We start from the raw sequence: 17,311 nt of genomic DNA on the forward strand, positions 1-17,311 counted from the left end.
GCTGGCGACCAGTCTAGGGTGTACCGACTTCTCGGGTGTACCCTGCCTCTCACCCGGAAGACAGCTGGGATAGGCTCCAGCACCCCCCCCCCAGTCTGTGGCGGTATGATATCACCAATTCAAAATAAATAATACCTTCCTGTGCCTCTTTGTTCTTCACAGAGCAGTACCCATCAGTGTCGCCCACACCTTTTACCGGCGCCACCATGCCCACCTATGACGACTTCCCCATCGATGGCCCCCCATCCGACGACCCGACAGACAGCAGCGCCACCACGACCGATGGCGACTCACACGAGCGCATCTACGAGAGCCTGAACGACAAGCTCATACCCGTCTACTGCTCCGTTCTGGCGGCTGTGGTGGTTGGCCTCGTGGCCTTCATCATCTTCAAGAGGTAGTACTGAACTATATTACCATTATTACAACATTGGTTCTGGAAGATTTCCCCTCGGGTGCAGTATGTTCCTCACACGGTTTTCACAGACAAGCCACTATCCACGGTTATTATTATTGTGTAACCATGGCGACGCTATTCACCAAAACGTTCAAAAATGGGCCACTAGATTAGGTACACCTGTTCTATTTTTAGAACAGCCACATTCCAGGAAAAATGAGAATTTACAGACTTTTCACAGCCTTGTAGCTCAGCCATACGGCCACGTAGAAACGTGATTAACGGCTCATTTTTGAGATAAACTTCTCAACTCTCTCTGTGGCTAAATGCTAATTGCTAGCATGTTAGCATGTAAGCTAACTTACTCATGTCTAAAGGCAAATACACACATGGCATGATGTAGGGAGGTTATAGGACAACCTTGGCACTTTATAAACTTGAGGCCCTCTTGCTAGGTGCTAGCATGATGACTGTTAGCATGTTAGCATTTTAGCTAATTTACTCATATATAAAGGCAAATACACACATGGTATGATGTGGGGACACTATCGGACTGCCCCAAACTTTTCGGGACCTGAGGCTGTCTTGCAAGGCGCTAGCATGGTAGTTGTTAGCATTTAAGCTAATTTACTCATGTCTAAATGCAAATAGACACGTGGCAAGATGTGGGGACACTATGGGACTGCATCAACCTTTTTGGTACTTGAGGCTTTCTTGCTAGGTGCTAGCATGGTGATTGTTAGCATGTTAGCATTTTAGCTAATTTACTCATGTCTAAAGGCAAATACACACATGGCATGATGTAGGGAGGTTATAGGACAACCTTGGCACTTTATAAACTTGAGGCCCTCTTGCTAGGTGCTAGCATGATGACTGTTAGCATTAGCATTTTAGCTAATTTACTCATATATAAAGGCAAATACACATGGTATGATGTGGGGACACTATCGGACTGCCTGGATACTTTTTGGACTTAAGGCTGTCTTGCTAGGTGTTAGCATGGTGATTGTTAGTATGTTAGCATTTTAGCTAATTTACTCATGTCCAAAAGCAAATACTCACATGGCATGGTGTGGGGACACTGTGAGACTGCCCCAAACTTTTCGGGACCTGAGGCTGTCTTGCAAGGTGCTACCATGGTAGCTGTTAGCATGTTAGCATTTAAGCTAATTTACTCATGTCTAAATGCAAATAGACACATGGCAAGATGTGGGGACATTATGGGACTGCATTAACCTTTTTGGTACTTGAGGCTTTCTTGCTAGGTGCTAGCATGGTAGCCATTGGCACACCGGGCCCGAGGTTCACAGCACAGGTGGCAAGCCATTAAAATTTCCGTGGGAATTTTCTAGTTATTATTAATGTACAATATGTTCATGCTACGGTCACATAACAGTGGTCACATAAAAGGCTCATACACAAGCCAAATAATCCAACTCATTTAAATCGAACGCCACACCGACTTCTTATCCGCCCTGTTCTATCATCGTGTAGGTGGAACAGCTGCAAGCAGAACAAGCAACAAGCCAACAACTGCACGTCCAACCAGAACCAAACGCCGTCACCTGAGGGCGAGAAGCTGCACAGTGACAGCGGCATCTCCGTGGACAGCCAAAGTCTGCAGGAACAGCTGGGCCAGACTCAGACACACACGGGTAATCTCGTAGTAGAATCAAACACAATCCCGATAGAAATGAGACACACGGTTAGCAAGAAAACATCCATTCAGCGAAAAAGTACGAAATCAATAAAGCAAAATAATTTATTTTATTAAATACTAACTGCATAATGGAAGCAGTTTTTAGATTAAAGAAAGTGTTTTTTGTAGTTTAAAACGATAGGTATCCGTTACCAAACTTGTGAGGGATTAAGTAATGGAATAAAAGGGGACATAGGATGGACCCATGAGGGACACCATCAGTGATTTAGGCAATGGAAGAGGGAAAACTGAAGTGCACCACTAAAATGAACATGTTTAGTACAACAACAAATGCTTGTTTTTATGATATTTTCCAGTCGAGTGGTTAGCACGCAGACTTCACAGCTCGGAGACAAGGGTTCAATTCCACCCTCGGCCATCTCTGTGTGGAGTTTGCATGTTCTCCCCGTGCATGCGTGGGTTTTCTCCGGGTACTCCAGTTTCCTCCCACATTCCAAAAACATGCTAGGTTAATTGTCGACTCCAAATTGTCCATAGGTATGAATGTGAGTGTGAATGGTTGTTTGTCTATATGTGCCCTGTGATTGGCTGGCTGGCCACCAGTCCAGGGTGTACCCCGCCTCTCGCCCGAAGACAGCTGGGATAGGCTCCAGCACGCCCGCGACCCTTGTGAGGATAAGCGGTAGAAAATGAATAAATGAATAAATTTCCGGGCTGCACGGCGGTTGAGCGGTTTGTGCGCATGCCTCAGCACCCCCGCGACACTCGTGAAAATGAATGAATGAATGAATAAAAATGGCTGCTGGAATGTAATATATATACTACATATAAAGCTACAGTACTACAGTAAGAGTATTGTGCTGCATCAACCAGACAATACACTACCAATGTATGATGCAGAATATTAACCTACTACTATGCAAGCTCAGTAAGTGGTATGAATGTGAGTGTGAATGGTTGTTTGTCTATATGTGCCCTGTGATTGGCTGGCCACCAGTCCAGGGTGTACCCCGCCTCTCGCCCGAAGACAGCTGGGATAGGCTCCAGCACCCCACACAACCCAATGCCAACTCTCCACCGTATAGGCACATTTTCAAACTTGAATAACTTTTTCTTACATTATATTAGTATGATATATGTTTATTTTTTATATGCTTTCCTAAATATTAATGAATTTTCTCTTATTAGTGGTGACCATGGACGAGGAGCCCTGCTTGCTCCTCCCCCTGCACACCAGAGAAAAGGTGGAGCAGCTGCTGTTCAGGGGAGGTGACGAGGGCGACTGCAACATGGAGGAGGACTGGTGCAACCTGGCAGGCCTGCTGGGCTACGAGGACCAACGTATTGCCACCTTCCGCCAGGAGGATCACCCCGTGCGGGCGCTCTTATCCGACTGGGCGAGCAAGGACTGCGCTAGCGTGGACGCCCTGTGCACGGCGCTACGCAAGATCAACCGCAACGACGTCGCTCAGAGTCTGGCGCTCAGCCCGACCGCCCCAAAACCCACCGCCACTTCTGTGGTGTGAATTTAGCATTAAATAAAACACATGGAACTTTTTATTTTTCTCCTGGAGCGTGTCCGCATGGAAGGAAATTTATGTTCAATTCCAGTGCAAGCCTGACAAGCAGAGGAAGGATGTTTAAATTTCAGCAAATGGACCTCTTCAATGAGGAATAAACTTTGTCCAAAAGTGACCTTTGCACACTTTAGTGATGCCCCCCAAAAAACACTGACGACCGTAAACAGTGATTGACATTGAACTCATCGTAAATAATGTAGACGCTCTCACATAGGTCCATAATATGTATATATAATATGCATGGATGTATTATATAAAACACACACATAGACGATAAGGTACATGTATTGCTAATATACCAGGGATGGGCATTTGGAAAAATTATTAAGTTATTGTTATAGATTTATTTCAAAGACCATCATATTTTTTTTGTACTTTTTAAACAAATTTAATGTAAAAAAAAAGAAGACAAAAAGGAACAACAAAATGACTCAACAGCGCCTCTGCTGTTTGTCACATTGTACTGCACCTCATTTTGCTTGAATTTTTTTGTATCTTACACAATACCAACTAGGTTGATGGCGGCCATGTTTTTCAAACAATCTTGCTCAAATGTTACAGACGTGTTTGCCAGTCCCCGAAATTTCACAGTGGTGTGTTTTTTTTTTTTTGTAGAGGTCACTAAACCACGTTAGAACCCACACTTTCTGCATAATGGTGGCCATGTCTTTCAACCATTCATTCATTCATTTTCTACTGCTTATCCTCACGAGGGGGTGCTGGAGCCTATCCCAGCTGGCTTCAGACGAGAGGCGGGGTACACCCTGGACTGGTGGCCAGCCAATCACAGGGCACATATAGACAAACAACCATTCACACTCACATTCATACCTATGGACAATTTGGAGTCGCTAATTAACCTAGCATGTTTTTGGAATGTGGGAGGAATACCGAAGTACCCGGAAAAAAAACCCACGCATGCACGGGGAGAACATGCAAACTCCACACAGAGATGGCCGAGGGTGGAATCGAACTCCGGTCTCCTAGCTGTGAGGCATGCGCACAAACCGCTCAACCACCGTGCAGCCCGGAAATTTATTTATTTTCTACTGCTTATCCTCACGAGGGTTGCGGGGGGTGCTGGGGCCTATCCCAGCTGTCTTATGGCGAGAGGTGGGGTATATATTGGACTGCTGGCCAGCCAGCCAATCACAGGGCACATATAGACAAACAACCATTCACACTCACATTCATACCTATGGACAATTTGGAGTCGCTAATTAACCTAGCATGTTTTTTGGAATGTGGGAGTAAAACCGGAGTACCCAGAAAAAACCCACGTATGCACGGGGAGAACATGCAAACATGGCCCAGGGTGGAATCGAACTCCGGTCTCCTATCTGTGAGGCATGTGCACAAACCGCTCAACCGCCGTGCAGCCCGGAAATGTATTAATTTATTCATTTTCTACCGCTTATCCTCACTAGGGTCGCGGGCGTGCTGGAGCCTATCCCAGCTGTCTTATGGCGAGAGGCAGGGTACACCCTGGACTGGTGGCCAGCCAATCACAGGGCACATATAGACAAACAACCATTCACACTCACATTCATACCTATGGACAATTTGGAGTCGCTTATTAACCTAGCATGTTTTTGGAATGTGGGAGGAAACCGGAGTACCCGGAAAAAAAACCCACGCATGCACGGGGAGAACATGCAAACATGCGAGAATTCTGTGACTGATCAAGCTGATCAGTCACAGAGATGGAAGTGTGGAATTGAACTCGGTTTCACTGTGAGGTTTGAGTGTAATATTTATATTACAGAGACTGTAAAAGTGATTCAACAGTGCCTCTCCAGGTTGTAACAAGTACTGCACCCTATTTTGCCTCATTTACTTATACACATGCCCATCCCGTGTATATTGAGCATTATATACAGCTCCAGTAAGCCTATATTTTTCAACTGTGTGTCCACAAAGCCTAATACACCTGCTATACGATACCTAATAACACATAAAAATTAAATAAACGCATGAAAATATGAACCCAGCCAACGCACATACAGTATTATCAGGATGCAAAACAAAATGCAGGTCTTTCCTCTCCTCTTCTGCTTCCTTTCTCAGGGTGGAATGATTGTGTCGCTACTAATGAACACATAAATCTATAACGTACATATTTACCATGTTTTGGTTTACATCCATATTACTTCAAAGGGGAGCCTATTTGGCTGTATGCATGCATTCCATTCTTAAACTTATTAAATATGATTTCATAATGGATGCTTCCCGGAGAGGAACCCATTATGAGCACCTATTTTCTTCTTTGAAGGAACTATTAAGTCCTCATTGTTACAAATAGTGTAGTATTCTTTTCAAATGAAGGTATTTTATTATCTTTTTATTGTTATTATTTTTAATGTAGCACTTAAATGCATCATAAGTCCCTTTTACATCACAAGTGCCTATTTTAGGTTGTGTAGTGATGTTGTACACTTTTTGTTTATGTAACAATTTGCTTATTTTTTTTGTAAATAGTTATGTATGTACATTATACGGATTTATGTTTCAGGAAATACATATACTGGGACCAATACACAAACCAATAGCGCATACACAATGCATGTTGTGCGTGATAAATAATAATAAGTACTGTAATAAATCACATACATACGCGTGTCCTCTATAAGGAAACTGTGATCGGACATTTAATTTTCTGTGGACAGTATTTGTAAGAATAAGAATTTGCACTTGAGAGTGTTGTAGTGATTATGCAAATGAGGGGAGCACTCCATCATGGTGACTGAACGTGTACAGTTATGACAATTACTGAATGTTCCTTGTATACTAAACGCATCATACTGTATTATACCCAATGTGAATTTGAGAGGTTCTTACAATAATAAAGCTTATGAATACGCTTATGTTTTTTTTTTATTATGTTTATATGGCGAACTACAGCGCTAGTCAGACGTTGTTGACATGGGAATTGGGACATGACCCCTTGGACGAGATGTTTGTCAATCAACTGGTATGATTCAACAACTTATTGTGTTGTGTTCGCAGTAGTGGTGGGAAAAACTGTTCAGAACCGGATCATTACGGTTCATTCGCTAAAAAGATCCGTTCATTTCGGTCAATCAACACGTGATGACTCGAACACATCACGAAAACACTCAACATTGTACTCATACTTCATACAGTACTAAGACAAAAAGAGTCATTCATGAACGAACGGGTCAAAAGAACTAGTTCTTTTTTGTGAACGGAATGAACAAGGTCACCGACAGTGTCGGACAATCTCTATGTCTTGGTCTTTCAGTTGGCTAACCCCACCCACCCACAGAGCGAGGTGCGATGATAGGATAAGACAGGCAAGCACGCAGATAGCCCCGCCCTACAAAAAAAAAAACTTTGAACTGACTCCCAAGCCAAATTAAAAAAACAAAAAGCATTTGCAACTGAACGGGTATTTTAGGGCCGGTGAACCCGTTCATTCCGTTCACAAAAAAATCGAACACCACCATGCAGCCCTGAAATTTATTCATGCATTCATTTTCTACCGCTTATCCTCACGAGGGTCGCGGGGGTGCTGGAGCCTACCCCAGCTGTCTTATGGCGAGACCACAAAAAAGAACGAGTTCGGACTGAACAAACTGAACAACTGAATGAGTATTTTAGGGCCGGTGACCTCGTTCATTCCGTTCATTCCGACAGTGTCGGCCAATGTCTCGTTCTCGGTCTTTCAGTCAGCTAACCCATTAGGATAAGACTGGCAAGTACGCAGATAGTCCCGCCCTGCAAAAAAGGAACTTTGAACTGACTCTCCAGCCAAATAATAATTTTAAAAAAGCATTTGCAACTGAACGGACTGAACGGGTATTTTAGAGCCGGTGACCTTGTTCATTCCGTTCACAAAAAAGAACTAATTCTTTTGAACCGTTTGTTCATGAGCGACACATCACTAGTTAGCAAGACCATCTCTTTTAACTACTTAGATTGGTGTCCAGAAGAACTTGATACCAAAAAATACAAAACAATGTTTATTGAAAGACATATTGTTTTTGATTGGTTTTTTTTTTTTGTATTTGAACATGCATCAGATGACAATTGAATGCATCACATAATCAGTTCACAGTTCCACATGTCCAAAAGGAGTAGGAAGAAGCAAAGCTTATTAAATCCTACCCCTCCATCTGGTACTTTTACAATCAGTAACTGTTACATTTGTTCACTTCCTGCTTTCCTAATATATTTTTTTTATTTTTATGTATTTTTTATTTGTTTTATTTTTGTCTTTTTTTTAAATGTTTGTCTTTTTTAAAGTTAAAGGTAGAGTTAGAGTTAAAATTTTAAAATTTAAATGTAATTTTTAAATTTAAATTTAAGTAAATTTAAATTTAGAGTAGGATTTTTTTCAACTTAACCACATGTACTTTAAAATAAAAAGTATTTGGTGCTTTTAATCATTCATTCATAACCATTAATTTAAGTAATTAATTTTAAATTTAAATTAATTAATTTAAATTTCAATTCATAGTTATGAATGAATGATTAAAAGCTATTTAATTAATTAATTTTAAATTTAAATTAATTAATTTAAATTTAAATTCATAGTTATGAATGAATGATTAAAAGCTATTTAATTAATTAATTTTAAATTTAAATTAATTAATTTAAATTTAAATTCATAGTTATGAATGAATGATTAAAAGCACCAAATTTAATTTTAATTTAAATTCATAGTTATGAATGAATGATTAAAAGCACCAAATACTTTTTATTAAGTACATGTGGTTAAGTCGAAAAAAATCCTACTCTGGACAGTCAATGTTGTTTTATTTATACTTAAGCTAAAATATTTGTTTTATTATATTTCATAGACATCACTTGAATAATTAAAATCACCAAACACTTTTTTTAACTTGAAAGTATGTTTGTTTAACAAAGCTAAATCCTACTCTGCACAGTAGGTGCTGTTCTATTTATGCTTAAGTTAATTTTTTTTTTTTTTAAGTTAAATTTTTTTTTTATGTTATTTCATAGACAATACCTGAATAATTAAACACTTTTTTACTTGAAAGTGTTTACTTAAATGTGTGTTTAAGAAATCTGAATCTGACTGTGTTCAGTGTTTACATTTCAATAAATATTTGTTTAAACTTGAGACCTGTAATATTTATTATCAATGTTATTTTTTTCATGTAAATTTCGGGAGCAAATCGGTCACAAATATCGGCCACAAATATCGGCCATCGGATAAGGGTGATGGAAAAAAATCGGTATCGGCTCAAAAACCTCCATATGGGCCTATCCCTAAATGTAATCCTAGCCAAACAAGACTCAAGAGAGGCTAAAGTAGCAAGAAGTAATTCCCGCTTCACGCATGTCCCGGCGCTAAAAGACAACAAACAGTCCGTCAAGTCAATTAAGTCCACGGAGTGACACGGGAAGCTAACGATGCGTGAAACGACACACGCCGGCAACATTTGCCCTCACAGCTTCTATATTATTCCAAAGTCAGCGTAGGGTCAAGTTAGACTCAAATCCCAATAGCCGGGACCGCTTTCGGAAGTCAACATGGATCCAAATGGGAAACACATTCACGCTGGGAACCTCCAGGGGGTCGTTAGGGAGGAATGTTTGGACGTGAAGCAGAGATGTGAAAGCGGTGAAAGAGCATGTCGGCCATGTTTAGTTCAGGTAGAGAACACTTGTAGAGCAACTTGTAGAGCAATATAGACAAACAACCATTCACACTCACATTCATACCTATGGTATCAACAATTAACTATGGAGTTAATTAGAGTTAATTAACCTATACAGTCGGCAATTAACCTAGTATGTTTTTGGAATGTGGGAGGAAACCGGAGTACCCGGAGAAAACCCACGCATGCACAGGGAGAACATGCAAACTCCACACAGAGATGGCCGAGGGTGGAATCGAACTCGGGTCTCCTAGCTGTGAAGTCTGCGCGCTAACCACTCGACCGGAAAATATCATAAAAACAATTATTGTACTAAACATTTTAGTGGTGCACTTCAGTTTTCCCTCTTCCATTGCCTAAATCACTGACGGTGTCCCTCATGGGTCCATCCTATGTCCCCTTCTATTCCATTACTGAATCCCTCACAAGTATGGTTTGCATGCTCTCCTAGCTGTGTGGCCTGCACGCTAACCATCTTCTCACTATTTGTTAACATTCAAGCTTTTCCTCTTTACAGTTCCTTCAGCTCTATTTTCTTCATTTTTGCTGGGATTTTTTTGTTTCAACATTATTTCAACTTTTATTATTATTATTATTATTATGTCATTACTATACTGTTATACTATTATGTCATACTACTACTGTTATGGCATCATTATGTCATTGTATGGTCATATCACCTTGTACTTGTACTACGTGACAAAAAATTAAAAATTAAAAATTAAAAATTAAAAATTAAAAATTAAAAATTAAAAATTAAAAATTAAAAATTAAAAATTAAAAATTAAAAATTAAAAATTAAAAATTAAAAATTGATGTCTTTGTATGGTCATGTCATCTTGTACTTCGGTAAAAAAAATCCTACCCCTCCATCTGGTACTTTTACAATCAGTAACTGTTACATTTGTTCACTCCCTGCTTTCCTAATATACATATATATATATATTTTTTTTTATCACGTACCGAAGTACAAGGTGATATGACCACACATTATGTCATTGTATGGTCATTATGTCACCTTGTACTTCGGTACATGATATTAAAATAGTATATATATATATATATATATATATATATATACACAAAAAATATATATACACTAAATATATATACTAAAAATATATAAATAAATATAAATATATAAATAAATAAGAAAGCAGGAAGCGAACAAATGTAACAGTTACTGATTGTAAAAGTACCAGATGGAGGGGTAGGATTTTTTTTATGGCCTAAAAAAATCAGTAACTGTTACACTTGTTTATCACGATAAAAAACAAAACTTAAACTATATTAAGAAAGCAGGAAGTGAACAAATGTAACAGTTACTGATTTTTTTTGGTCATAAAAAAAATCCCACCCCTTTTTCTTGCTTTCTTAATATAGTTTAAGTTTTGTTTTGTTTTTTATCGTGATAAAAAAAACTATATTAGGAAAGCAGGAAGTGAACAAATGTAACCGTTACTGATTGTAAAAGTACCAGATGGAGGGGTAGGATTTTTTTTATGACCTAAAAAAATCAGTAACTGTTACACTTGTTTATCACGATAAAAAACAAAACTTAAACTATATTAAGAAAGCAGGAAGTGAACAAATGTAACAGTTACTGATTTTTTTGGTCATAAAAAAAATCCCACCCCTTTTTCCTGCTTTCTTAATATAGTTTAAGTTTTGTTTTGTTTTTTATCGTGATAAAAAAACTATATTAGGAAAGCAGGAAGTGAACAAATGTAACCGTTACTGATTGTAAAAGTACCAGATGGAGGGGTAGGATTTTTTTTATGACCTAAAAAAATCAGTAACTGTTACACTTGTTTATCACGATAAAAAACAAAACTTAAACTATATTAAGAAAGCAGGAAGTGAACAAATGTAACAGTTACTGATTTTTTTTGGTCATAAAAAAATCCCACCCCTTTTTCCTGCTTTCTTAATATAGTTTAAGTTTTGTTTTGTTTTTTATCGTGATAAAAAAAAACATATTAGGAAAGCAGGAAGTGAACAAATGTAACAGTTACTGATTGTAAAAGTACCAGATAGAGGGGTAGGATTTAATAAGCTTTGCTTCTTCCTACTCCTTTTGGACATGTGGAACTGTGAACTGATTATGGGATGCATTCAATTGTAATCTGATGCATGTTCAAATGAAATAAAACCATTACTTCAACATGCTAGTGTCATGGCAACTACTACTTAAGCAACGACTATGACGCAAAAAGTTAGCTTGGCTAAATAGCGCCAAGCTAAGCGATGTATCTCAATCTATTCATAATCCGCATGGTATATTTTGAGATGTGTAATATTGACTTATGCACGCTTTTATGACTCACCATAACATTTAAAATGATATTTTTTTTTACTCTTGAAATGACTTCTGGGATAAAACAGGAAAGGAAGTCTCCCTCAGGAGGCTGCCGTTGAAAGATGTTCCCATAGGTTCGTCTCACAATAATACACATTGAGATCTCTTGGGGGAAGCTGGGGGGGGGGGGGGGTTCTGAGTTTGCTTGCTTTGGCTTCAAGTAGCCATAAGATTAGGTACAACTTCATATTAAAATAGGATGCTACTTTAATTTAATTTAAGAATGGACCACCTTCAGCAACATATGGCCTTTAATCCGCTCGTCCGTATAAATGAAGTGACGTGGTTCACCCACTTATCTTTTTCCAACACTCCTCCTCCTTGTTCGCTTTGTTGGAGGGGGGAAAAAAAACAGAGGGGAGCTTCACCAATTAAGTGAAGAGAGATCAAATTATTTCTGTACTCCGAGCAAATGGACATAGGAGACGTAAGAAGGCGGGAGAGAGTCCACTCTATGGAAATTCTATTAAGGGGCCTGGAAACAGAGCCGTTGGTGGTTTGGAGTCTGACTGCATCACATTTGACAACGTTGTGTACATTTGTGTACATTACCGTTGTCTCGGTTTGCTCATTTGAAGCAGCAGGTGCACACAAGCAATAAAACGTAATAAAGTCATTTAATCAGAGAGCTCAAACCTCCGCCATAACTCCATTAATATTGTGATTAAGGCGTCGATGACATCAACACAAAAAATACGTCGACACAAGAACTGCATGTTGATGAGCCTTCACTTCAAAAATGTTCATTTCAGTGAACAGGATCATTCTGCTTCATTCGGTAAAAAGAGCCGTTCATTTCAGTCAATTGGTGGTTAGGCTGTGATGATCCGGTCAGTGGTGTCGAGTCGTTCGTTCCGACTCAACAGCTCACTAACTAGCGCTGTGTCGGTCATGAACAAAACGGCTGGCGGACTGAACGGGTATTTTATGGGCGGTTCATTCGTTCGCAAAAAAGAACTAGTTCTTTTGACCCGTTCGTTCACGAACGCCACAACACTACTCAGAATCAAAACATGGCGGCAGCCGCGGTAACAAGTTTCAGTGAGTCCGGCCAGAAGAAAAGATGGTGATGGTAATGTAATGGTAATGGTAATGGTTTTATTTCATTTGAACATGCATCAGACAGAAACCCCTTTGTATTGAGTTGTATTGACTCCTATAGAGCAGTTCCACACAAAAACACACACGGAAAAGCTTTCTAAATCTTCCAGAATCTGCACCTCTTCCAGCTGTGTTTCCAAAATGGTCTGATTTCATTTCTTTCTTGAAATTCTTTCTTGAAGTTCTTTTGACCCGTTCGTTCACGAACGCCACAACACTATTCAGAATCAAAACATGGCGGCAGCCACGGTAACAAGTTTCAGTGAGTCTGGCCAGAAGAAAAGGTGGTAATGGTAATGGTAATGGTAATGGTAATGATAATGATTTTATTTCATTTGAACATGCATCAGACAGAAAACCCTTTGTGTTGAGTTGTATTGACTTCTATAGAGCAGTTCCACACAAAAACACACACGGAAAAGCTTTCTAAATCTTCCAGAATCTGCACCTCTTCCAGCTGTGTTTCCAAAACGGTCTGATTTCATTTCTTTCTTGACACGCCCACTCAGCTGTGATTGGTCCTACTCAGCTCAGGAAGTCTCACTGTGATGTCACAGTGAGCCGGTGTTAGAAATAACTCTGAAACAGAGTGTTCAGAGTTGTCTCAAACTATCGTCTAACATGATAATACAACATTCATAGGTCATAAAAAAAATCCTACCCCTCCATCTGGTACTTTTACAATCAGTAACGGTTACATTTGTTCACTTCCTGCTTTCCTAATATAGTTTGGGGTTTTTTGTTTTGTTTTTTTAATTTTTTTTTGTCAAAGTACCAAAGTACGAGGTATCTTTACTAAAAGTTGTTAGTATTAAGTGATTACCAAAGTATTCACGCTCAAGGGTTCAATTTACAATCAGTAATTGTTACATTTGTTCACTTCCTGCTTTCCTAATATAGTTTTTATATATATATATATACATATATATATATTTTATCACATACCAAAGTACAAGGTGACATAATGACCATACAATGACATAATGTGTGGTCATATCACCTTGTACTTCGGTCCGTGATAAAATATATATATATATATATATATATATATATATACACACCCTGGTAGCCAGCCAATCACAGGGCACATATAGACAAACAACCATTCACACTCACATTCATACCTATGGACAATTTGGAGTCGCCAGTTTTTTAATTTAATTTAATTTTTTATTGTGTGTAGCTGCTCTATAGGACTCCACACTTCAATACAAAGGGCCGAAAATGAACATAATAGGTGATTGCCCCCTATCAAAACATAACCAATTCATTGATATCTATTTGAGATCTGTCTAGAAAAGGTTATAGAAAAAAAAAAATTTAAGCTTCGGGACTCCAGCAAACCACAATGAGAGCCATTATCCATAAATGCCTAAAACATGTAAAAGTGGTTAACCCTCCCATGAGTGGCAGGCCAACCAAAATGACCCCAATTACCAATGACCGCAGCAATGACTCACCCAAGAGGTCACAAAAGACCCCGCAACAACATCTAAAGAATTACAGGCCTGTACTAGCCTGTTTTCTTGAATGCATGCTATGCGTCCTGTGTTACTTCTGATCAAATGAGATAACAGACATGGCCGCATTTTGTTGTTTCAAGGCCTGATTCACGTTGAGACCAACCAAGGACAAGTGTCCAAGGTGTACTGTAAAGCGAGGATGATGTTGATATTCCACCGATACGGTCGCTAAATAAAGAAGTGAGGTAAAGGAGGATCGAATGGAGCGCTGCAGTGTGACACATAAGCTTTCCCACATCTGTCTAGACATCCAAGAAAGACAAAGAGCCTGCAGCAATATTTTGCTATTAATTTCAGTGTAACACAGACTTCCATAATAAAGGGTGTTAGTAAATAAAGCAACTTTTTTTATACAGACTGGAATTATTTCATTCATTCATTTTCTACCGCTTGTCCTATCCTGCTGGAGCCTATCCCAGCTGTCTTCGTGCGAGAGGCAAGGTACACCCTGGACTGGTGGCCAGCCAATCACAGGGCACATATAGACAAACAACCATTCACACTCACATTCATACCTATGGACAATTTGGAGTCGCTAATTAACCTAGCATGTTTTTGGAATGTGGGAGGAAACCGGAGTACCCGGAGAAAACCCACGCATGCACGGGGAGAACATGCAAACTCCACACAGAGATGGCCGAGGGTGGAATTGAACTCGGGTCTCATAACTGTGAGACCTGTGCGCTAACCGCTTGTCCGCCGTGCAGCCCCAAACACTAGTCATTCATTCATTTTCTACCGCTTATCCTCACGAGGGTCACGGCGGGTGCTGGAGCCTATCCCAGCTGTCTTCGGGCGAGAGGCAGGGTACACCCTGGACTGGTGGCCAGCCAGCCAATCACAGGGCACATATAGACAAACAACCATTCACACTCACATTCATACCTATGGATAATTTGGAGTCGCCAATTAACCTAGCATGTTTTTGGATTGAACTCAGGTCCCCTAGCTGTGAGGCCTGCGCACTAACCACTCGTCCGCCGTGCAGCCCTCCTTGAATTATTTTTTATTATTAAAAGTGTTATACTATCAGCAGTATGTTCTCATGTCCCTTTAAACATCAGACTACATCAAACTATGTAATTTAATTTTACAGTTTTGTTGTTTTTTTTTTTTACTAAATAAGTCGCAAGTCATGTTGCCAGTTGAAATACTTAGAAAGCAACTGGCTGGATTCAAACGCTTGGTGGGCCGCATGTGGCCCCCGGGCCATAGTTTGCCCACACTGACAATGTGGAGTCGCTAATTAACCTAGCATGTTTTTTGGAATGTGGGAGGAAACCGGAGTACCCGGAAAAAACCCACGCATGCACCGGGAGAACATGCAAACTCCACACAGAGATGGCCGAGGGTGGGATTGAACCCTAGTCTCCTCGCTGTGAGGTCTGTGCGCTAACCACTCGACCACCGTGCAGCACTGGAATTATTTAATACACTTTATTATTTATACAGTATATTATTTTCCTGAAAAAGTCCATTTACATCTAATGGTATTTTGGTGAAGAATTCAAGCAAGGTGAGGTTCAGGTATTTTCTAATGTGTGTGTTGACAACTGGGAGGGGGCGGAGGTGGGGATGGGGGGTGGACAGACCTGAGGCACGATACGCTGCAACATGTCTGTGCTGTATGCAAAGCACACGGCGAGGGGAAGGAAGTATTCCAAAAAAAATTCCCTAAACTGTTAGCATTGTTAACACATGTGCCGACTGTGTTCTCTGGACTGATTCATCACGCTCACAGTACACAGTGGGGTGGCGAAGGGTGGGGGGTCGGGGGTATATCCCAGGGGAAGGTGGGCTAGCCGCTGTTTAAAAGGCTTTTCTCTCAGTTTAATTCGGGAAGGCTCAGATTGCTGTTCATTGATAATGCTGCTTTGCTGCATGGGGCCCACCTGTAGCATCAGTTTCCCAGCCTGGTTATTGGAATATGCACAAAAACTACATCACATGCAATTACAGGGAAAATAGTATACATTTCAATCCTCCATAAGCACATTGAAGAGGATCTATTATGCTTTTTCCACTTTTTATAGTAATGGTAATGGTTTGATTTCATTTGAACATGCATCAGATTACAATTGAATGCATCCCATAATCAGTTCACAGTTCCACATGTCCAAAAGGAGTAGGAAGAAGCAAAGCTTATTAAATCCTACCCCTCCATCTGGTACTTTTACAATCAGTAACTGTTACATTTGTTCACTTCCTGCTTTCCTAATATAGTTTTTTTTATCACGTACCGAAGTACAAGGTGATATGACCACATATTATGTCTTTATATGTACTATGGTGTATGGTCATATCACCTCGTACTTTGGTACGATAAAAAAAAACTATATTAAGAAAGCAGGAAGTGAACAAATGTAACAGTTACTGATTTTTTTAGGTCATAAAAAAAATCCTACCTCTCCATCTGGTACTTTTACAATCAGTGACTGTTACATTTGTTCACTTCCTGCTTTCCTAATAGTTTTTTTTGTTTGTTTTTGTTTTTAATTTTTTTTTTGTCAAAGTACCAAAGTACGCGGTGACTTATCTTTACTAAAAGTTGTTAGTATTAAGTCATTACCAAAGTACTCACGTTCGAGGGTTCAATTTACAATCAGTAACTGTTACATTTGTTCACTTCCTGCTTTCCTAATATAGTTTTTTTTTATCACGTACCAAAGTACAAGGTGATATGACCACATATTATGTCTTTATATGTACTATGGTGTATGGTCATATCACCTCGTACTTTGGTACGATAAAAAAAAAAACTATATTAAGAAAGCAGGAAGTGAACAAATGTAACAGTTACTGATTTTTTTAGGTCATAAAAAAAATCCTACCTCTCCATCTGGTACTTTTACAATCAGTAACTGTTACATTTGTTCACTTCCTGCTTTCCTAATAGTTTTTTTTGTTTGTTTTTGTTTTTAATTTTTTTTTTTTTGTCAAAGTACCAAAGTACGCGGTGACTTATCTTTACTAAAAGTTGTTAGTATTAAGTCATTACCAAAGTACTCACGTTCGAGGGTTCAATTTACAATCAGTAACTGTT

At 39.4% G+C, this 17,311-nt stretch overlaps 1 protein-coding gene across 1 annotated transcript in view; it reads left to right on the forward strand.

Moving 5' to 3' along the window:
* Positions 1-6,492, forward strand: part of ngfrb (nerve growth factor receptor b) — a 40,191-nt gene extending 33,699 nt beyond the window's left edge. The window contains exons 4-6 of the mRNA XM_058062542.2: positions 163-397; positions 1,892-2,052; positions 3,246-6,492. Coding sequence (XP_057918525.2) covers positions 163-397; positions 1,892-2,052; positions 3,246-3,583 — 734 coding nt within the window. The 3' untranslated portion in view covers positions 3,584-6,492. The remainder of the gene's footprint in view (positions 1-162; positions 398-1,891; positions 2,053-3,245) is intronic.
* The last annotated feature ends 10,819 nt before the right edge of the window (positions 6,493-17,311 follow it).

The sequence above is a fragment of the Doryrhamphus excisus genome, unplaced genomic scaffold (assembly GCF_037039965.1).
Source record: "Doryrhamphus excisus strain RoL-2023G ecotype Guam unplaced genomic scaffold, RoL_Dexc_Guam_v1.1 HiC_scaffold_24, whole genome shotgun sequence".
NCBI classification, from domain to species: domain Eukaryota; kingdom Metazoa; phylum Chordata; class Actinopteri; order Syngnathiformes; family Syngnathidae; genus Doryrhamphus; species Doryrhamphus excisus.